The 22,855-nt window shown below is 40.7% G+C and overlaps 1 protein-coding gene across 1 annotated transcript in view; it reads right to left on the reverse strand.

The window, feature by feature from the left end:
• Positions 1 to 111: 111 nt before the first annotated feature.
• TMC3 (transmembrane channel like 3) overlaps positions 112 to 22,855 on the reverse strand; it is a 28,214-nt gene continuing 5,470 nt past the window's right edge. The window contains exons 4-22 of the mRNA XM_075714377.1: positions 17,156 to 17,237; positions 16,337 to 16,443; positions 15,221 to 15,319; positions 14,987 to 15,129; positions 13,344 to 13,491; positions 12,369 to 12,412; positions 12,063 to 12,210; positions 11,176 to 11,285; positions 10,864 to 10,942; positions 10,128 to 10,373; positions 8,396 to 8,524; positions 6,768 to 6,835; positions 6,401 to 6,529; positions 5,466 to 5,576; positions 4,819 to 4,944; positions 3,333 to 3,411; positions 3,093 to 3,135; positions 1,682 to 1,979; positions 112 to 949 (exon numbers count right to left, since the gene is read on the reverse strand). Of these exons, the coding sequence (XP_075570492.1) occupies positions 112 to 949; positions 1,682 to 1,979; positions 3,093 to 3,135; positions 3,333 to 3,411; positions 4,819 to 4,944; positions 5,466 to 5,576; positions 6,401 to 6,529; positions 6,768 to 6,835; positions 8,396 to 8,524; positions 10,128 to 10,373; positions 10,864 to 10,942; positions 11,176 to 11,285; positions 12,063 to 12,210; positions 12,369 to 12,412; positions 13,344 to 13,491; positions 14,987 to 15,129; positions 15,221 to 15,319; positions 16,337 to 16,443; positions 17,156 to 17,237 (3,027 nt within the window). The remainder of the gene's footprint in view (positions 950 to 1,681; positions 1,980 to 3,092; positions 3,136 to 3,332; positions 3,412 to 4,818; positions 4,945 to 5,465; positions 5,577 to 6,400; positions 6,530 to 6,767; positions 6,836 to 8,395; positions 8,525 to 10,127; positions 10,374 to 10,863; positions 10,943 to 11,175; positions 11,286 to 12,062; positions 12,211 to 12,368; positions 12,413 to 13,343; positions 13,492 to 14,986; positions 15,130 to 15,220; positions 15,320 to 16,336; positions 16,444 to 17,155; positions 17,238 to 22,855) is intronic.

Below are 22,855 nucleotides of genomic sequence, written 5' to 3' on the forward strand. Positions count from 1 at the left end.
ATATACTGTTATTGCAAAGACTATGTCGTAGTTATTCCGATAGACCTCAAAGAGCGAGTAAAACAAATGCACGTACACCTGTTCAAAACACAAAAAGGTTGGGGCACTTTCTCAGACATTTGAGCATACCAGTTCATTAGTCTCAGACATATTTAGATCAACACTGTTTTTTGATTTCTTTTTGGTGAGTTTTGTCCCAGGTTTCGGATACTTTTCCTTGCTATGAATGACCTGGATATACTGGTCGTTGCTGCTGTTCTGCGGATCACTGCTGGATTCAATGGAAATGGAATCAGATTCTGTTAGAGATTGCTCCAGCTTTTGCTTTGATTTTGGTTTCACACGGGGCTCAGGATAGTTAAGGTGCACTTTCTTGTAAGCATATGGAGGCCTGTCCAGGTCTAGCTCAAAACCGTCATCCCAGGATTTGTAATGCACTCTGGCTAGATCCTTGCTTGTAAGAATGTGGCCATCAGCACATTCTCCAATGTAAAATCGTGGTGCTGGGCGAAGATCAGACAGTGAGCGAGGGCGATGGGATCTGTTAATGAATTCTCTCCCAAGTTCTTCTTCATCCTCATCTTCACTGGGATGAGGGGAATACATCTGGTGTGGTGTTCGAACCACATATCTTCTGACACTGCGTGGATACAACTCAATAATGTCTCCTGATTCATCCTTTCTGAAGTGCCTTTGGAGCCGGGCGGCAGAACGGAGTGATTTTTTGCGGGACTCGTTTTCATTAACAAGAAAATACCTGGTAGCGTATGGTCTACGTCCCACAAAAACAGGAGCCCCTGCCCCAAGAGCATCCGGATTTACCTGCCGAATGCCTTTTCTGAAGAGAGGCTCAGAATGAACATCATCAGTGTGCTTTTTGAAAGTCACTGGTGTGTAGGGCTTTGTTTTACAGAGCTCACTTGCACTCCCATGCACAACGCTTGGGTACCTTTAAGAAGGAAAAAAAAAGAAAGGAAATATTGAGATACACACTTACCTATTAATGTAATTAAAACATATAAAAAATTGATTGCTCTGGAAGTCAAACAGTAGATTGCAAAGGTGGAGATTACAGAATCTCCATTGTTCCAAGCTTTCAGGACCAGTTTGAGAAACATACCCTAGAAATTAGGAGATCTATTTGTTCTTCCCTGTCCCCAAGCAATTGACCTCTCAAGTTACATTCCCATTCTGTTTTCTTATTATTATGATAACTGTTTAAAAACACTCTTTGTCTGATCACTTGGAAAAAAACCAACAGGTAGCTTAAAGCATCAGTCTGCTGATGTCCAAAACTGTTTGTCCTACAATTAGACCTGCACAGGCATTCTGCAGAGTTCTTTCACTCTTACTGGGTTTGTCTTTTAACAGTATCCTGCACAAATTGTTTCGGTTATATGCTTGAGGGGAAGCTTAGTATTCACCTTTGCTTGAGGTGTGTATGAACTCCATCAACTACATCATTTCAAAAGTTTTATAATCCCATCTCAATTAAAGGAGAGTTAAGGAGATGGTGTCACAAGTAATCTGAATAGTACCCATGAATGAATCTGCTTTTAAAAAATTCCTCAGCTGTTTTACTGCTCTGGACAGTTTGAATACACAGCTATTTTGTAAATAAACACAGGTATGTCATAAAGCTGCTGGAAGAAATGCCATTTCAAAACCAAAGCAGTCTTGCCTGTTTGTGATATGATCGTTTCTTGATCTCTGTACACTTGCTACTGAGGGAGCTGGCGTTAAAGAGGTTGAAGTTGTGGGAGTTGCATCAACAGGTCTTACAACATCAGTTGAGGGCACAGTTTGGGGCACAGATTGGGAAATGGTTTGTATTCTGGTGCCTTTGCTCACAGGAGATTCAAAGTTCAAGACACTGCCATTCTTTCGGGGAGTTGAGGACCGAACAGAAGACTCCTGGCTGATAATATCACCTTCTTGCTCTGGTCTCTTGTCATTCCCATCCAGATTTTGGATTCTGGCTAGAAAACAGAAATTATTACAGGAACTGTCCAGGGCTCTGAATTTAGAAGCTGCTGTGTAAATGCAGTGGCTGAAATTCACCCTTCGGTCAGGGGATCCAATGCTAACAGAACCCCATTGGTTCAGAAAAGAGAAACTGGTGCCCCACTGGGAGACACGGTGATAAAGGGGTGGATCGGCATACTATGGTACATGGCAGATGCAGTATTGGGGAACATAGAAAAAACACTTGACATTGCACTGTCGGATTCCAAAATGGGCAACAAGCCAATGTTTCTTTTCAAGAGCCCCAATTTAGTTCACCATGTACACCACTTCCAATATGAAGGCGGCCTAATTCAGCAAACTGGCTCCAGTGGCTGTGCTGGTCGCAGCCAAAAGCTGAATTTGATTTCTGTAACAAAGGAAATCCAACTAGGACACATACCTCATTGCCCTTAATAGTCACTGCTCAACACTATATTGCTATACATCAGGTATTTTACCATGTATGTGTCTGCTGGAGAGCTATAAGGGGGTCACAGTATCATTAAGATATAGCCATAAGGCTACTGAATCATGTCTTCTCTTTGGCTTGGCAAATATTTACTTGTTCCTTTCACTGGGAGGTATTAGAAAGACGGCATCCATTCTGTGGTTTCTCATTGCTAAAATCTGAGAAGTGGAAGGTGCAGGTTCAAATTCCCTCAGGCACAGCAGACAGTTAAGTCTGAAATCTTTTAATTGCTGACGAAATATTCAACTATCTCAGGTCAAAGAATAGGGGCCGTTCCCTTCCTCCTCTTCTGCCTACCAGCCTCTGAATTTTATGCAAGGTCTGACATGATCTGAATCATCAGAGATGCCTCTGAGGTTCTGCCCTGTTGGTGGTAAAAGCAGGAAAATACCCAGTCCAAAGATCCCAGCAGAATTTAGGTATAAACTACACACCTTGTCTTTCAGTGCTGCCAAGATTAAGTCAAGCTGAGCTCAAAAACCATCTAAAAGGAGGACTCTGCAGGAAATACAGTTTTTTAAATGTAACTGAACTTCCCTATGTGTATGAGAAATCAAAATGGTTTTGCATACAAATGCTTTATTAATAATGGCATTTCTAAAGCTCACAAACTTACCTACTGCCATCTGAACCACCTTTTTCTTATCTTCAGTTCTTTCCTAAAATACATTCAGAAGAATGAGAAGGGATAAATTATTATGGATTAGAGAGTAAATGCACTGCTGTGTAAGAATGAAAAATATAGGATTGGTTTTACACTGTGAAACACTGAAAGTGACTTTAAAGATTTAATTAGGCTAGTACTTTACTGAAGACCCATGAAATTGCATGTAAAAGTGCTTTGCACTGGACTTACTGTTTGGATCTTCATTCTCAGTTGATTGTTGGTGAATTTTAATGATCTTGCAATACTTTGTAGGTAATAGATCAGCATGCTAGAAGAGAAAGAGGTGATTATGAGTCACTTCAAACATTCTTGATAGTTTTCTCTTTGAGGGTTTGTTGGTGATCAAAATGCTGTACAGGTTCAGTTGCAACTTTGTAGCATTTTCTTTATACTGTGATAATGGATCACAGCCTTCTTTCAAGCAAACATACATGAAAGAAAGAAATGACACTGAAAACAGATTTAACAGCAGTTCTAATTGTGCCTGTGGTTTTTTGCAGGTCTTTTCATTGTGCATGTAACCCTGAGTGCATTTCTAGCTTTTTTGTTTGTTTGTTTAAATTCTGGACACACTCAAAATGAAAATTTTGATAAATATTTTCTCATCTTTTTTTCCCCAGTCTAAGGTTACAGAATGGAGACAGAATTACGGCTGAGTTTGCACACTCATACCAATGTAATTTTGTTGACTGACTGGAATAACACCTTGTTTACACTGGCACAGCTGAGATCAGATCTGGCCTAACATAATGGACTACACTGGCTTTCAGGTGAAGTAAAGTCTGAGAGCTAGACTTCATACCACAAACATTTATATATGTACTTAGCCATCAGTTTGAAGCAGTCAATAGATCTACTTCAATTTGTAAATATGTTCATATTTACATGGCTGGGACCTTAGAGAAAAAAGTTACAAACAGGAAGTATTGCTTCAGTCTTTTTGATTTGCCTGAAAAGCCCACCGGTGGGACAAACACTGCATTTGTCCGTAGTTTACAGGGGGGGGGAAAAATGATATAAAGGTACACGCAAAACAAATGATACTTCATATAAGCAAAGTGGATTTCAAACAGCTCAAAGTAAATATTAATTCCCAGCTGTGAACAATTATTTAGAAACTGGAGTAAGAAAGAACTTCAGAACTTCCACTGGAAAGTCTACAGCAAGGTATATTACCTTAACACTTAAGAGCAGGTCTTCACAATTGATTTATCCTGTCAGAAATCAGAATGACTGAGTAGCTTCTTTAAATGATAGACTGAACCCTGTTCACAGTCACAAACTGAACTAAAGACCATGAGGAAATGGAAAATTAATTTCTGAGGAGCTCTGGAGAAGAATCTTAAAACTTCCTGGAACCAGCAGCACTGCAAAGTCTTGACACAATACAATGAACTTGCTTTAATACAGCATCCCAGAATGAGAAATTCCTTTTGAAAATGTGATGACAGTCTTTTTAACATACTCCCATTCCTGTCTGATCCATATGCCATATATTCAATAAGGTGTTTTGCGTTTTTTTTTTTTTTTCCAGATATGCTTAATAAAATTACAACAATGCAGTGTTTGTTCCTCAGTATCCAACAGTTCCTCAGCTGATACCTTTGACTCTCCAGAGATAAGGCCAGTATTAATACAATCAGTTTAACCTGCCTGTGAAAACCAAAGTACTTACAATAAAAGTAGTAGTGCAGGGAGGACAACCACAGGACTGCTGATGTAAGTAATCACTGTGTTGAACCATGAGGGAAAATCATTTTGAATTGTTTCAGAAACAATATCATATATTTTTTCTTGTCCACTACAAGAGGAGAAAAATAAAAAAAGGTAAAATTAAGTTGTAAGAAATCCTAGGTACATCAATTTGTTAAGCAGTGTTGCACTGAATAAACAAGGAGTTTCATCCAAAACTACTTTGGAACAGTATGGTGAAAGGTGAGGGGAGTGGGGTGGTGGAAGGAGGTAAAAGAAACTTGTTCATTATTTGCTTTTTAACAATTTTTCCAAAGCACAAAAGCATTGGCCAGGCTCGCAGGGTGCTTGAATTGAGACACAAGATGGTGATGTGTGCTAGATTGCTCAATGGCACGTTACATTATGTAAACATCAAATAACTGAACCATGTATATAAAGCAAAATGTCGAGCCTCACTTAGAACGTTGGCATATTCACCTAATTAATGTTAAACTGGAAAACGCTGGCAGCAGAAAAACTTTTTTTTTTTTTTTAAATCAGTAATTTGGGTGTTATTGAACCTGATGAATTTATTGTGAGAGGGTGAAATAAAATCTTTTCAATTTTCATTAGTCCATTATAACTTACCTGAAGGGACCACAGCTTAAAGATGGCTTATATCGGGCAATAGCAAAAATTGTTGGTAACATGCATAAGAACAACATGAACAGCAACATGGCCAAGTAGAAATTATTGGATCTGCAAGAAGGCGTAACATGTTTCAGATTATACTAATCAGAGAGAAAAAACAGAGGCAACATAAAAGGTGCAAGTCTGTATCTACCTAACAAGTTCAAGATCTACATTTCTGCAAGATCAAAATCATTCTGCTATGATTAGAAAGTCTGAACAGAGCCAGTTTAAACAGACTCTTAATGATCAAAATCCTATTTGCACTGCTTTCCAGATACCACTGCTGCAGCCAGAGAACGGTTTATAGCACCCTTCTGTAAAAAACAACCTTACTGCCCGGTTGTGTTGGGGGAGAAAAAGAAGAGCAGCAGAAGTTGATACATCTTAAAAACATGTTAGAAATAACTGATTCTTAAGCATTAAAGATGTCCTAAATTATTTCCATTTTGAGTAAACAATTAAGATATTCATCATGATAGAAGAAAAATGGGGAAATCTGTTGTGTGATGCAACAGGCAAAAGCAGATACTTCATAGCTTTCAAAGAAACATCACGAAATAGGACTTGCAACAGTTAACGCATGTAGGTTATTGTGGTCAATCAGATTTGTATGGAAATAAAGCATTTATGTTAGGCCACATAGATTGGCCTAGGAATATTCCCTGACATATTTTTCAGTTCCTGCATATCTTTAACTACCCTGTTTTACAAACCCTCCAGTTTCTCAGTAACTATGTTTTTTCACAGACCTTTGTTATCGGTATTACTGTCAAATTTGATTGTCAACTTTCAGAGCTAAAATCTCCTGTCATTTTGTTCCTATGCACAGAATACATTTCCATTGTCTGCATTTGATTTATTCTTTATCTTTTGTTCTTATTTTCACTAACCGAGATGCTCTGAAAACCTGCTGATGAGGTACATTACACGTTAACACAGCCCAGCTCCTCAGGTACATGAGTCCAATCAACTTGAGAACATTGAATGCTGGTAAGCAAGGTGAGAAGAAAGCTCCCATCCTGGAAAAATAATTTCATGTCAGTGCTCAGTGTTGCCAGAAGCAATTTTAATAGCAAAAGAACATATGAAAAAAACAGGTAAACAGCCGCTCACTATCAACAGACAATCTCTTATCATAACGGAGTATAAAAGACTGCATTACCAATATGCTACTTGAATACATTTAATTGGAAATCATCAGATTGACTTAGCAATCAGCCAACAAAGGACAAGAAAAATTGCTGATGGACTACATACCAGATCATTCCTTGGTTGTAGACCAAATGCAATACATTCTCTGCAATTTTGAATTCTCCATATTCTGGCTGCAAGAAACACAGTGTAGGATGAATACCTTGTCTTAATCTTTTTTTCAGATCATTTATTAGAAGCATTTGACTGAATCAGTTTGCAGACAATACCAAGCTGAGTGGTGCAAGTGACACACTAGAAGGATGAGATGTCATCCAAAGGGACCAGGACAAGCTGGAGAGGTGGGCCTATGTGAACCTCATGAGGTTCAACAAGGCCAAGTGCAGGGTCCTGCACCTGGGACGGGGCAACCCCGGATATCAATACAGGCTGGGGGATGAAGGGATTGAGAGCAGCCCTGCGGAGAAGAACTTGGGGGTACTGGTAGATGAAAAGCTGGACATGAGCCGGCAATGTGCGCTTGCAGCCCAGAAAGCCAACCGTATCCTGGGCTGCATCAAAAGAAGCATGGCCAGCAGGTCGAGGGAGGGGATTCTGCCCCTCTATTCTGCTCTGGTGAGACTTCACCTGGAGCACTGCATCCAGCTCTGGAGCCCTCAGCACAAGAAGGACATGGACCTGTTGGAGCGGGTCCAGAGGAGGGCCACAAAAATGATCCAAGGGCTGCAGCACCTCTCCAGTGAGGACAGGCTGAGAGAGTTGGGGTTGTTCAGCCTGGAGAAGAGAAGGCTGCGAGGAGACCTCGTTGCGGCCTTTCAGTACTTAAAGGGGGCCTATAGGAAGGATGGTGGCAATCTTTTTAACAAGGCTTGTTGTGACAGGACAAGGAATAATGGTTTTAAACTAAAGAAGAATAGATTTAGACTAGACGTAAGGAAGAAATTCTTTACAATGAGGGTGGTGAAGCACTGGAACAGGTTGCCCAGAGAGGTGGTGGAGGCCCCATCCCGAGAAACATTCCAGGTCAGGTTGGATGGGGCTCTGAGCACCCTGATCTGCTTAAAGCTGTCCCTGCTCACTGCAGGGGGGTTGGGCTGGATGACCTCTAAAGGTCCCTTCCAACCCAAAGCATTCTATGATTCTATGATTCAGACAGCACATAGCCTGAAACATCCAGATTAAATACCAACTTTTGGCAGGCAGTGGGAACACAGTAAAACCTACTCTGCAGCAGGGGATTAAATAAACTAGTTCCTCTCTAGTTCACTTCATTAGTTAAGGACAAAAACCAGTCCTCAGCCCTTCATGCCAACAGCTTCTTGCTAACCAAATGTTACTCACTGTAATTTTCTTAAAGGTCTATATGCTTTTGGTTATTTTTTCTTGGAACACTATCTACATTATGGATTGATATTACAGCTACAGAAAAGAAGATGTGGGGAGCAACTCCATGCTCATGTCTTATCTTTGACTCTTGGACTGCCCCATGATCTCATTTTAGGAAAGACAAAGATTTCTGCACCATGGCCATGGAAGTAGGCTTGAGAAAAACATCCAATCTCAGCATTTACCTTGTGCCCTCCAATTTAAACTCAGTGTGACCTGTGCCTTTGTAGACGTGTGCTACCAAGAAATTATTTATCTGTTGAAAGGTTTTAAGGACATTCAGTACTAAGGGAAGGAGCCTACCCATCTTCAGCATCTTAGTTTGATAAAATAAATACTGTACTTACAAACTTGCTTTCTAGATCCCAGCACCAGCAATCACTTAAATATCGGACACACAGTCCACGGAAAAAATCAATTAGCAGGATGCTTGCGACTGTGAAAATCATGTCGATAATTGAAAGCTTTAGCATCTCCTGAAATACATATTGTTCACACATACTGAGTCATTCTGGAAGCAAATGGACTGCATATGGCTCTTTTGCATTTGTACTTGTATTTTGGCTCAAGCTTAGTATCCTGATAAAGTATTATTTGAATATATAAATTATTTCCTTTTAAGCTTTTCCTGTTTGACTTTTCCCTTACTTCTTGTTGTTCTAGCAAAGAGAACAAATATAATCAAGCTCCCAGTGTGCCTTCTGTTGCTTGCAGCAATAAAACTCTGGTCATGAGGGCTTCAACCTTTCTTTTTAATGACTGTTCTGAAAATTTGTCTAGATAAACTGAAACAGGTTGTTTTTTCTATTGTACCCAATTGTTTATTATACTGCCTGTTGTAATACATACTTGCTGAGTGCTTCACAATGAGACATGCTTATTATTTGTACAAAACCAAAACGCAATAGCAGTAGGATCATCAAGCCATAAGAGAGACCTGTTTAGTGCTTACAAATAAATGGGGTTATCCTATATTTAATTGAGCTTTAAAAACATACAATTAAATAGAAAAGATTAAATTCCAAACATCTCTAGCCCATTCTGGGGAAAAAAAAAATAAAAAAAAACTGTGAACACTGATTCTAAAATTTCCGTGATGCAATAGGGAGAGGGGCATACAAGACTAAAAGTCAGCCCAATAAACCTAGGAGGGGTCTTTTGCTCCAGATGATCAAACAAGACCTTTAATATTGCTCACTGCGGAACAAGGAGCTCAGCAAGTCAGAAGTATGCTAGCGTCATGTCTAGGCCACTAGATAAGTGCAACAGTGATAGAGACCAAAGTACATTGGGATCAAAAGACATCTTTTGAATTCTGTGTGGTTAAAATTTCTCTCTGTATGTGTTAGTGCCACAGCTAGTCACTCAAAGGAAAGGCCACAAATGATGTACGCTTCACATGTAGGGGAGCAAAAAGTGTCATATTAAGTCTGCAGATTTTCTGCAGCCTAACTGTGGGAACATGCATACATGGCACTGCACCCAGCTGGCTCTATTCTTACGAACTGATAGTATTTTGAAACCTCTTGTTCTTGTCCTCTTTCTCTCTGAAGAAGAGAAGAACACTTGATTCTCTAGTGATTTACCGAGGCAGAATGAATGGAGACTTCAGCGATATTGTACAAATGACCAAGAGCACAATCTCATGCTTGGCTCAGGTCTGCATCCCCATCTATCCAGGCAGCAATCTGAATCTGCACAGGGTGCATGTTACTGCTTGTACATTTTTATAGTCACGTTTCTCTGTATGAGTTTAATAGGATGTATCCTATTAAAATAGGATCTGTGTCACGCATCTATAGAGATCTGCCTGTGCAGAGCTGAAGACAGAGACCAAAGCCTGGCAAAAGAACATTTGTACAACACTAAACACATTGTAGATACTGAACAAAAACTAAAGCTTGTATCTGCGGCCATATCACTTTGCGTAGTCTTTATTCTTTCTACACAATCCTTAGCTAAATTCTGGAATTTATACAAAGAAAAGCTCTAAAACTGAACACCGCACAACATGATTTTAGTTTTTTTGTCAAATGTGGATTGCGAATAAGTTGATGACATAATAAAACAATTACGTACTTGACCAACATATGTCTCCCAGCACTGATCCTGTGCGTTCTGGGTGTTAGAGTTACTGGAAACTGTTTTGTTAACCAGTGAGTCAGAGACCATCAAGCCTTGAGTGTGACTGTCTTCCAATGTGACATTACTGTTTCTCTTTATTTGTACATCGTGAATAGTTGTAGATAAATTTTCTTCTTTAGGAAGAATTTTGGTTGCTAAGAAGGTGGTAGAATTACTTGCATTGTTGTTAACATCAGAGTCCTGAAATAATAAATGTCCCAAAAGCTAATTTTTCAACTGTATATGCATGCAGATGTCTGTACCTTCTACAATGTACACACATAGAGGCATTTCTTCATGTATTTTCAAGCATCAGTTAGGTGACTGTTAAGTAGCTGTCAATGTGTGGAGTCAGATGGAACTTGTAAGGACAGTACTGAAAGCTGATTTTAGGTAGCTGGGAATAGTTGGCCTAAAGTGCTGGTGTTTTTTTTTTTTTTTGAAACAGTTAAGCAATGCACAGAAATCTATTTATGGTGTTACATCAGCAGTCAAATGGATCCAGTTATCCTAAAAAGCTACAAGTTGTTGTAAATGAACATTACAAACTAAACTTAACTTTACAGTCCTATCAAGCGCTAATATGTTTTAATCAATTTCAAATAAATTTTCATCTGACTTCATATGAAAAGGAATTCTATCTATAAAGACTACTAGCTTTACACATCAGAAAACATCAGGTTGAACTTACAGTGACACTCATGCTGTCCACTTTATCCAGGAGAGCAATGATTAAACTGTAGAGGTTTCCCAGGTACAGAACGAGAACCCTGAAAACAAGATGATGATACACGTTATCAGCATTGTTATCCCATTGACTTCTCATACATTCTCTGGTTCGGCTGGACTAAAACATGCGACCAGAACACAGCTCTCCTCTTCCTTCCTCTTTGGGGGTTGGACTAGATGATCTCCAGAGGTCCCTTCCAACCCCAACCATTCTGTGATTCTGTGATTCCTCCCTTTCTCCCCACATATTTTCTACACTGCATAATGCCCATACCTGGCAAGCTGGAAGCGAAGAGTTGTCCTTGGATGATACATCTCCAGAGCTGCCACAAGTTCAAAAGCAGAGGGTGCAATCATTGTAATCAGTGACACAACTACGCTTACCTACAGAACAGAAAGACACAACATTTTTGTAGCTTTTCATGTAGATCTGCTGTAGTACCTTGAGTGCTGATTGAAATACTGCTGATGCACATGCTTTGGTGATTGCTTTTCTTGGAGGAGATGTTTTTTTTACAAGTTATTATTGGCATTAGTAATAACGGTAGTTATGATCCAGAATTATAGATCTGGAATACCACTCAGGAATCTTTACTCCATCGTAGCTTTAAAGTTACTACTTGATTAATTAAAATAAAAACTCAACATATGGGAAATATGAAGCCAGCATCTTCCTCTGAATTGGATGAGTAGACTCTCCATACCTTTTCACTTCCTACTCTCGTATCCAGTCATTCCTCTGAGTAGAAATATTCACAGAACATTCAGCTGAAATCAATAGCTATTGCCAAAGCCGATTCCTTTCTAGTCCATTGGCCCAGTGTTCCCTCAGATCAATCATGGGCGCAAAAGTAGATTTGTAAGTGACAGGAGAGTTTGTGCTTTGTCCTCACAAAATAGGGGCCAGCTAGAACTGCAGTCTCTGCAAAATGAGGACCTGCAGCAATCGCCGTGCCCACTTCAGCTCTGCTAACACCTTGCTGCAGAGCAGAGGGAGCAAGTGTGTGAAGACAGATCCAGGTAACCGTCACTTTGCCCCCTCGTTCCTCATTTCTCCTGGCTAATCTCTTGTGATTTACACCTTAGTGCACATTATTGCTACAGAGAGCCCTGAGACAATAATCCTGCTTCCAACACAGAGGTGGCATAAAGGGAGTGTACCTCATTTTTTTCCCAAAGAGTCAATTCCTTTTTGGTGCGCTCTAACCTTTGGGATCGATCCACAACAAAGTATATGATGTAAATACTTCCAGCAAGCGAGAGAAGCACAAGGATGTTTGCAATAATTCTTAAGCTTATAGTCACTGCCCTAGGGGAAAAAAAAAGACACAGCCAATACAGTAGGTTGTCTTATGACACCAGGGGTCTTTTCTAACATGGTTTTTAGAAGTACGAGACAAGCAGATTAGCACTGCTATCTGCATTGAAACAGTGCTTTGAAAAGTATCTCTGATCTTATATACATACAAGTTCTTGCTTTTCTTCTTTTCCTGCTCTTCCAATATAGCTTCCTTGAAAGAAACACAGCATTATCATTTTAATAGTGTTCAGCAAAAACAATGCACATATCTTTCACAGAAGTTATCATGTATACTAATAAAAAACTTCACATCCTGGAAGCGCAAGTAGATAAATCTCTCTCTGTCCTGCACAGCTTTTTAGGAGTGATAAGTGAGCTTAAATAGCAAAGGAGATTTCTGAGAAACAAATACACAGTAATCAAATACTTGTGCACTTTCAGTCATGCATGTTCAATGGGGTACAACCAGAGGTTTATACTACCAGATCTTTTTGCAGGATGTGCTTATAGAATCCATGTGTCAGTAATATAATACAGAACTGTCAAAAGTTATCCGCAGTCATTGAAATAACTAAATACCATGGCTTATGAATTTGTCCTTCACACAATTTGAAGTAATTTTGTTCAATGACTTAATGAGAATACACCAAATTTGGGAAATAAATTACTTTGATGAAAACCACATCTGTTCTTAAATTCTAAATGGAAAATGTCTGTATTTAAAGCAATTTTCTGATATTGAGAGAGCTGTAAGGTGTCTCTGGTCCATTTGTTATGGAGAGATGAAATAAATGAGTGTTTTCACATTGTTAACATGAATTTGATTCTATTACTCAATGAAATTGCATCACAAGCAAATTTGTTTCTAGCTATCTAACTTCTTGTCACACATACAGTGGCATTAAATAAAACTCTGCCGAAGAAGAACACAATGGCCTTGCTGGGACAGAATGACAGTGTCAGCAAGTATGATGTGACTCCAATACCACACGGAGACACGATACCAGCCCTCCCCTAGGCAAACAGATCTGTAAATGGATACCAAAACAATAGGAAATGGAAGGGAATGAGAAGAAAGACTTACATAGCTTACAGATTAACAAACAAATCAACTCCAAATAATTTGAAGGTCAGTTGCTCACCCTAATGCTATTAACTATGGCAGCAGCTTTGCTCTCTGCAGCCTCGGGGTTTCCTATTAAATAGTCCCAAGCACAGAACAGTCTCCAACAGAAAGTGTAATTTTCATCAGAGGCACTTGCTAAACTCATTCTTGAGTTCTTTGCCATTCTGTAAAAAAAAACAAAAACAAAAACAAAACCAATCCAAATATTCAAGTGCTGTTAATGTGTGAAGATGAATATGAAGGAAATCACTAGTTTGGCTCATAGTTTTCAGATGTCTATGCCTTTAGAACTACCAAAAGTTTGCAGTAATTAGTGTCATTGTTGGCAGCTTTCTGAAGAAAATAAAACAGGGTGAGGTTCAGAGCATGAACTTCACTTTTGTTCCAGTGTAGAATTGACTCACTATGGAAGGGTATTTTTATATTTACATTCTTTATAGCTGACAAATAAAGCAAATAAATCTCACTAGAGCTGTGGACTTAAACATATTTCAGTTCTACGCTCTCCAGGTAGGATCCAGCTGGAAGATACTATCACTAAGATCACTATTACTGTGATTACAAGCTACTTTAGCAAAACTAGTGATCATGCACAAGATCTGTTTGTTTTCTGTATTGTTTTCACCCTCAAAATATATGTTATTGTGAAATAGAAACCCAGTGCCATTTTACAGACCTTGGGAAAAAGAAAGAAAACCCTACTTACTCATCTCAGATAGGCAAGATGGCAGAATATTGCAAAGTGTAAGAAATGAAATGAAGATTAACAGCTTATGAAAGAAAGGGCATCCAAAAGGACAACGTTAAAAGGGGAACTGTAAGCAGCTAAGCAAAGAGTCACTGAGCTAAGTCAGATGGAGAAGGGCTAATCATATCCAGAAACTGCAGATGCGTAGATCAGTGTCAAACATATCAGTGACCCTTGGCACAAACCAGCAGGTAGAATAAAAATAAATGAAAAGGGAAGGTTTGTCTTCAAAACTGAGAGTTATTACAGGCAGTGCTAAAAATGTCCCTGGACTACACTGTGCCTGATAAATAGGTATCCAGAAGGGACGGGAAAGCAAATCAGGAGAGGATAGAGTGACCTTGCCCCTCTCCAAGCATTGCGCATTCCTGGATTTATGGTCAGTGCTAGCAGTCTTGCTCTTTCTGCTAAGTAACTCCTACTCCTGGCCCTTCAACAGCAAAGAAATTAACCTTACATTTGAATGGGATGCCACATACCAGCTGAAACAATGCAAATGATATTACATCTAGGATGGTTTTTTTTATATTTGTATTTCAATAGATGGGAATAATAATGCTGCAAGCATGACTCTTAAAATATAAATTTCTGTCATAGCAATATTTATACCAGGAAAGAGGAAGACAAAAAGAGCTTCCATGAGTGTCCTTACACTATACAAACACAAAGCACACATCATCTTCTGGGCTGCCCTCCTTTTATAGACTGGGAAACTGAAGAGAGAGCGAAGACAAATGATAGCAAGATAAAGAGCAAGCTAGAATTAAACTCAGTCTGCCTCCCTGATACTAGCAGACTTGAACATATTAATAGAACTATGCAGAATAAATACAGAGGAAATGGGATAAATACACCATTAACGATTGCCTGAACACACAAGCTTATGTACAGCAATAAATGGGAAGTCTTACTTTTTTAAGAGAATGATGAAACTGTAAGCAAACACTGCCATTCCAACAAGGAAGTAGGCAAGAGGCAGCCGATACCCAGCTTTTCCAATCTTCCTGTCACGACCGTAGTAGCCATAAAACAAAACAGAGTACTGGAGGTAGCCCTGCAAAGACCAGAGCCCGTAAGTAAGAGCAGTAACTACTGATTACAACAGAACACTGGTAGCGAAACAATAAAGAGTGGTTTAGTCTTGCCCCTAGTGACCAGATGGTGTCCAGGTCTTGAGCAGATGCAATATGATCCTTGGGAATGGTCTTGCTGACTGTGCTGCCGAACGGTGCTCCGGCCAGTAGCTGGAAAAGAGACAGGAGTTCTCAGCAGCTGTGCGAGCCCATCTGACCTGGGGCTGCACAGCAGAATCCACCAAGAGCTGCCCACACGGATGATACTACCAGGATAGCGAGTATTGGGTCATTCCTCGTCCTAAACTAGAAACTCCATGAGAAATCCTGCATTCATTTTCCACTAAACCAGATGGGGATTTTTGCAATCTGTGGTCTACCTGTGAGGAAATTTAGTGCTCTGTAGACATGATCAAAACGGCTGAGAAACGAAAAGAGAGTTCAACGGAAACCATTAACAAAATAGCTTTAAAAGTTATTTTTGTTTTAATTTAAGCATTTTTAAATTAAATATGACAGTGTTTGATCTAAAAATTAAATCTACTTGTCCTTAAAAAAGTAAAAAATGAAAGTGAATAGCTTTTTTGTTTCAGTTTACTTTTTTGTTTGTTTTCGGGGTCCTTTTTCTTTTTAGTTTATCCAATTAGAAGAAAAATCAGATATCCCCATGTCTTCTGATAATGCTATTAAAGCACAGGTTAGATGAGGCAAAGTAATATTTATGAATAATTTAATAAAGTTAACAAATAGCCTTACTTGTATGCAAGAACTAAACAATGTTGTGGCTGTTCAGAACTTCTAGAAAATGATTTCTAATGGACAATAATCCAGAGTCTGGAGAGGGAAGTTATGTTTTTCTGCCTGTAAGTGACACTAACAGTACTTGAGTGTGCTCAACACTAACTACAGCTTTTGGGATTTGGTTCTCCATTTTAGTAATGGGATACAAACATATTCTGTAAAAGCATTAGTACCATGTTGACAAAATATCATCTCTAACACTAATAGCAAAAATCTCTTATCCTTTGGCAGAAAAAAAAACTCTTAATAGTGAAATTTATTTTAAATAATTCATTTTCAATTGTACATTTCAAATTGATGTATGCCTTTAAGACTAGCATTTGTTTAATTCAGAAGGGAAAGTGCAACAGTAAGCATTTTCTGTAAATATTAACATCATCTTCTTACCTCTGGTAAGACTACAAATGCTCCTGTCATTATCGTAAGTACAATATTGATTCCAAATAGCCATCTCAAGAATATGAAGTAAGAGGCAACTCCAGACCCAAAATGACCTTAAACCACAGAAAATAGTTATCTGAGCTACACAGTCTGTAAGAGCTCATATCATTTATTCATGAAGTGTTATTTGAATAATAAACCAAAAGAAAAACCTTTCTTATTCATGCAGGGCGAACAGCAAAGTGGAGAAAATGTTAACAAGTTTATGAGGAAAATACAATTCCAACACAAACTCTGCTGGGGAAGTCTCACGATTACCAGCAGTATTTATGCAAGCAGCTGCTATGTTGGGTGACATCATGCACCCATTTGCCTTTGCCTCTGAAGCAGAGAGCTATGACCTGACTGCTGATGGAATGTCAAGGGCTGCTTTAATTCAACTGAAAGACTCAAGAGCTGGTGACGCAGGTTACAACCACATTTACCCATGGGCAGATCTGTGGATGTTGGCCCAAAGATGCTGCCCCATGGACTGTGATAAACTATAACCGAATCTTGCTGCATTTTTAGAACCCCAATGGGACAAATTTGACTTTTGAAAAGTTACCCCCCACTAAGACCATAAATAAGAACTGTGCAGTGTCTAAGGCACCAGGAAACAAAGAAAAAGCAAAGTTTTAAATGAAAATGTCACTGCTGAAAGTTTGCATTTATCTCTTTCTCCCAAATATTATTTATTTAAATTGGTAAATTAAAAAATAAACCCTAAGACCAGCATTTTAGCAAGTGCTTTACTGTTCAATACCATTAAATCTTTATACTTACTCTCGATTTTCTTTATTCTCATTTCCCAAGGAATAAAGGTTACCACGAAATTATATGCAAGTCGAATAAACTTCCTCCAAAGCTGAGAAAAAAAGCAGAGAAATGAGAAATATGATACTTCTGCATGTAAAAAAATAAAAATAGAAATGAAGAGTATTTTGGTCATATCTGTTTCATCTTGTATCACAAGAAATATTACAAACATTAACTACTAAAATCTTAGAGCACGTCTGTGGGTGAGGTGGGTAAAGCAAACCACGGTGGGGTTTAGAAACACACAAAACGTGGGGGGCACAGGAGTCCTTGAATCTGCATACCAGCCAAATGCCAACAAAGATGAGACAGAGTGCCCTTTATACACCTCTGAGGGTACAGTCGGGAGCCACCAATCTTTTACACACATCTTTTACACACAAGGAGTGTGAGGAACCAACAGAAAGAAGCCAACAGGTGCCATTCCCTGTCACCTTCTCCATGGCTGGGGGCTGCGGCGGGGAGGAACTGCAGAGAAGGGCCAGGCAGCGGCTCCAGGCAGCAGGAGTCATCCAAGTTAGGTACTGCCAGGACGCCTAGCCTCTGTGTAATTTATGAGGGAATCCCGCTGCACTACACATAATAAATTTGATTTCTAGGACAAACAAATGAACAGATGACTAACTTGAAATTTAAGAGAAGCATAGTGCCAGTTTTTCTTAGAGGGAAAATAAGCTTTCATATTCAACAGCAGCAAATTCAACTACTATATTCTCAGCTCTGTGTATTACAGCTGACACCTGCAGAAAACCTGTAGTTATATTTTGCAGAGTCTTTATTTAATCTCCATTTTTCACTTGGTCAGAGGAAAGCATTTTCGTGCACACAGTGGGGTGTGCATACACACGTGGGAAAAGAAACAAAACGTGCACGTGCAAAGTTGAGTGCAGTTTTTGATTTGTTGAAGCAAAGCTATAACTTTACAGGATCAACAGAAAAATAATATTTGTATATCATGCATTATAAAGCATTTTTAGTACAACTAGATATTAAAAAAAACCCTATATTTTAGTCAGCAGCAGTGTCAATATTATATCATGTAATCTAATCTATTAAAACCAAAGAGAAGTAAATAACATTTTAATTACTGAATATATCATCAATGTCTTTGGCCAAAGTTAATTAATTTTTATGGTGGCACGGGTATTTTATTGCATGAACGGGAAATATTTCAATTGCACAAAGAGACTGTAGATGCTGTGAATTGCATGGGAATTGCTGGGATTGCTAATTTCATTTGAAAATGGGGTTCACAAAGCTGAGAAAGGAATCTAGCAGCTTGTGTGAGGTGTACTGCAGATTTATAAAATATAAAAAGCTGTCCATGTGGGAGTAGTATTAAAATTATGATTAGATAGCTATCACCCCTCTTCCTGCTTACTGTGTACCTGAACAGATAATTTATACTCTTAGAATCCAGAGTAGAGGCATCTGGTATTAATTGCAAATGTAAAAAAAGCCACAATGCAAATATAAAATTGAACTGCAAAGCAAAAATTCTTTCAGTGTCAAAACAGTAAAAGGTATTTTAACTTCGGTTTTCATAAATAACAGCATGAATGGACTGTCCAATTATGAACAGTGTGTATTTTGCCAATTTAAAAAACTTATTTAAAAACTTATACACTTGCAGCTACATTTTGTTCTCAGCACATGTTCAACCACTGAGTTCTTAATTTTGATGATGTAGAGCTTGTTTTGGTGTGCTACGTTTTTCGTCTCCTTGGTCACCATGCTATTTTCTGAGAAAATAGGTGAAAATAAAGCCTTTCCAGTTAGAGAAAAAAAAATGCAGCTCATTCTGTTGCATTTGCTGAATTTAGCCCTGAGGTAAAGGCTATATTCCCTAATTTGTGCTAGGAAAAAATACAGATAACAAGTGATGCTAATTTACTGCTGAATTATATCCCTGTCCTGAATATTTTCAAGTAAATACACACAAGAGACAATTAGATTAGCTACAAACTTTTAATCATTGTGAACTCTAAGATGAAAGCCTCAATTGTGTTATAGGAAGGGGAATATGAACAAGTAATGAGCTTAATCTCTGATTTACTGACATGTATTGCAGACCCTTAGCACCTACTTCTCTTTCTAGGTAACATCCTAGTTCCGCTCCAGTCAAAGGCAAAAAACAGTATTTATTTTAACATCTTCCTACTTCCACTGCATTTGCCACACACACAAAGGCAGAACAAGGCAAACTTACTCTTTCCTACCTTAGAAGCATAGAATCATAGAATTGTTTAGGTTGGAAAAGACCTTTAAGATCATCCAGTCCAACCATTAACCTAACATTACCAAGTCCACCACTAAACCAATTAAGGGTAGAGTAGCAATTTCATGTTTCCTGGCTTGGTGGCTGGATTATTTATAATGAAAGTAAAAACTAGGAATCATTAACATTGGAAAGGACCTCTAAGATCATCAGTCCAATCATCAACCCAACACCACCATGCCCACTAAACCATGTCCCCAAGTGCCACGTCTACCCGTTTTTTGAACACTTCGAGGGATGGTGACTCCACCACCTCTCTGGGCAGCCTGTTCCAATGCTTGACTACCCTTTCCATGAAGAAATTTTTCCTAATATCCAGTCTAAACCTCCCCTGGCGAAGCTTGAGCCTATTTCCTCTTGTCCTATCACTAACTACTTGGGAGGAGAGACCAACACCCACCTCACTACAACCTCCTTTCAGGTAGTTGTAGGGAGCGATAAGGTCTCCCCTCAGCCTCCTCTTCCCCAGGCTGAACAACCCCAGTTCCCTCAGCCGCTCCTCATAAGGCCTGTGCTCCAGACCCTTCACCAGCTTCGTTGCCCTTCTCTGGACATGCTCCAGCACCTCAATGTCCTTCTTGTATTGAGGGGCCCAAAACTGGACACAGTATTCCAGGTGTGGCCTCACCAGCACGAGGTACAGGGGCACAATCACCTCCCTGCTCCTGCTGGCCACACTAGTCCTGACACAAGCCAGGATGCTGTTGGCCTTCTTGGCCACTTGGGCACACTGCTGACTCATGTTCAGCCGGCTCTCAACCAGCATCCCCAGGTCCTTTTTGGCCAGGCAGCTTTCCAGCCACTCTTCCCCAAGCCTGTAGCATTGCATGGGGTTGTTGTGACTGAAGTGCAGGACCTGGCACTTGGCCTTGTTGAACCTCATACAGTTGGCCTCGGCCCATCGGTCCAGCCTGTCCAGGTCCCTCTGCAGGGCCTTCCTACCCTCCAGCAGATCCACACTCCCACCCAGTTTGGTGTCATCTGCAAACTTACTGAGGACGCACTTAATCCCCTCATCCAGATCATTGATAAAGATATTAAACAAGGCTGGCCCCAAAACTGAGCCCTGGGGAGCACCGCTCATGACTGGCCACCAACTGGACTTAACTCCATTCACCACTACTCTCTGGGCTCGGCCACCCAACCGTTTTTTTACCCAGCGAAGACTACGCCCATCCAAGCCATGAGCTGCCAGCTTCCCAAAGAGAATGCTATGGGAGACTGTGTCAAAGGCCTTGCTGAAGTCCAGGTAAATGACATCCACAGCCTTTCCTTCATCCACCAGGCGGGTCACCAGGTCATAGAAGGAGATCAGGTTGGTCAAGCAGGACCTGCCTTTCATGAACCCATGTTGGCTGGGCCCGATCCCCCGGCTGACCTGCACATGCCTGTTGAGCGCACTCAATCTATGTACCACTCCATAACCTTTCCTGGCACCGAGGTCAGGCTGACAGGCCTGTAGTTCCCTGGGTCCTTCTTCCGGCCCTTCTTGTAGATGGGCATCACATTGGCAAGCCTCCAGTCATCAGGGACCTCCCCTGTTAACCAGGACTCCTGATAGATGATGGAAAGTGGCTTGGCAAGCTCCTCTGCCAGCTCCCTCAATACTCTCAGGTGGGTTCCATCCCGTCCCCATAGACTTGTGAGTATCCAGGTGGCATAGCAGGTCGTTAACTGCTTCCTCCTGGACTATGAGGGCTCCATTCTGCTCCCCATCCCTGTCTTCCAGCTCAGGGGGCTGAGTCCCCTGGGGATGACTGCTCTGGCTATTAAAGACTAAGGGAAAGAAGGCATTAAGTACCTCAGCCTTTTCTTCGTGCTTAGTGACAATGTTCCCCCCTACATCCAGCAAAGGATGGAGATTCTCCTTGGCTCTCCTTTTATAGTTGATGTATTTATAAAACCATTTTTTATTATCTTTTACAACAGTGGCCAGATTGAGTTCTAGCTGGGCTTTTGCTTTTCTAATTTCCTCCCTGCATGACCTAGCAAGATCCCTGTACTCTTCCTGAGCTGCCTGCCCCTTCTTCCAAAGGCGGTAGACTCTCCTTTTTTCCCTGAGTCCCAGCAAAAGCTCCCTGTTCAGCCAGGCCAGTCATCTTCCCTGCCAGTTGAGCTTACTGCACATGGGGACAGCCCGCTCCTGCGGCCTTAAGACTTCCTTCTTGAAGAAGGTCCAGCCTTCCTGGACACCTTTGCCCTTCAGGACTGCCTCCCAAGGGACTTTCCCAACCAGCGTCCTGAATAGGCCAAAGTCTGCCCTCTGGAAGTCCATGGTAACAGTTTTGCTGCCCCTCCTCTTTACATCACCAAGAATCGAGAACTCTATCATATCGTGGTCACTAAGCCCAAGATGGCCTCTGACCACGACATCTCCCACCAGTCCTTCTCTCTTTGTAAACAGCAGGTCAAGTGAGGCATCTCCCCTGGTAGGCTCACTTACCAGCTGCATGAGGAAGTTATCCTCCACACACTCTAGGAACTTCCTAGACTGTTGCCTCTCTGCTGTGTTGTATTTCCAGCAGATGTCCGGCAAGTTGAAGTCCCCCATGAGAACAAGGGCTAGCGATTGCAAGACTTCTGCCAGCTGCTTGTAGAACGCTTCATCTATCTCTATATCCTGGTTGGGTGGTCTATAGCAGACTCCCAACAGGACATCTGCCCTCATCCTTACCCATAAGCACTCGACTTTATCACCACTGTCGAGCTCTATACAGTCAAAACACTCCCTAACATACAGAGCCACCCCACTGCCTCTCCTTCCTTGCCTATCCCTTCTGAAGAGCTTATGGCCATCTAGTGCAGCACTCCAGTCGTGAGAGTCGTCCCACCATGTTTCTGTGATGGTGACTATGTCATAGCCATCCTGCCGCACAAGGGCTTCCAGCTCCTCCTGTTTGTTGCCCATGCTACGTGCATCGCTGTAGATGCACTTGAGAAGGGCTATCGATTTTGCCCCCAGCGTTGCCATGCCGCTCCTGAGCTCCTCGCTAGCGAGCCTGTTTATATCTCCTTCTCCCTTCAAACCTAGTTTAAAGCCCTCTCAATGAGTCCTGCCAACTCATGGGCAAGAATCCTTTTCCCCTTTGGAGACAGCTGATCTCCATCAGCCACCAGCAGGCCCGGTGCCATGTAAACCTCCCCATGATCAAAAAAACCAAAATCCTACTGGTGGCACCAGCCTCTGAGTCACCTGTTAATCAGGTGAGTTTTCGTGTTCCTTTCAGCCTTCTTCCCTGCCATTGATGGGATAGAGGAAAACACTACCTGTGCTCCTGATCCTGCAACCAGTTGCCCCAGTGCCCTGAAGTCCCTTTTGATTGTTTTAGGACTTCTCTCTGTAATCTCATCACTGCCAACCTATACAACCAGCAACGGGTAATAATCGG

This window comes from Pelecanus crispus, chromosome 7, assembly GCF_030463565.1.
Source record: "Pelecanus crispus isolate bPelCri1 chromosome 7, bPelCri1.pri, whole genome shotgun sequence".
In the NCBI taxonomy this organism is placed as follows: Eukaryota; Metazoa; Chordata; class Aves; order Pelecaniformes; family Pelecanidae; genus Pelecanus; species Pelecanus crispus.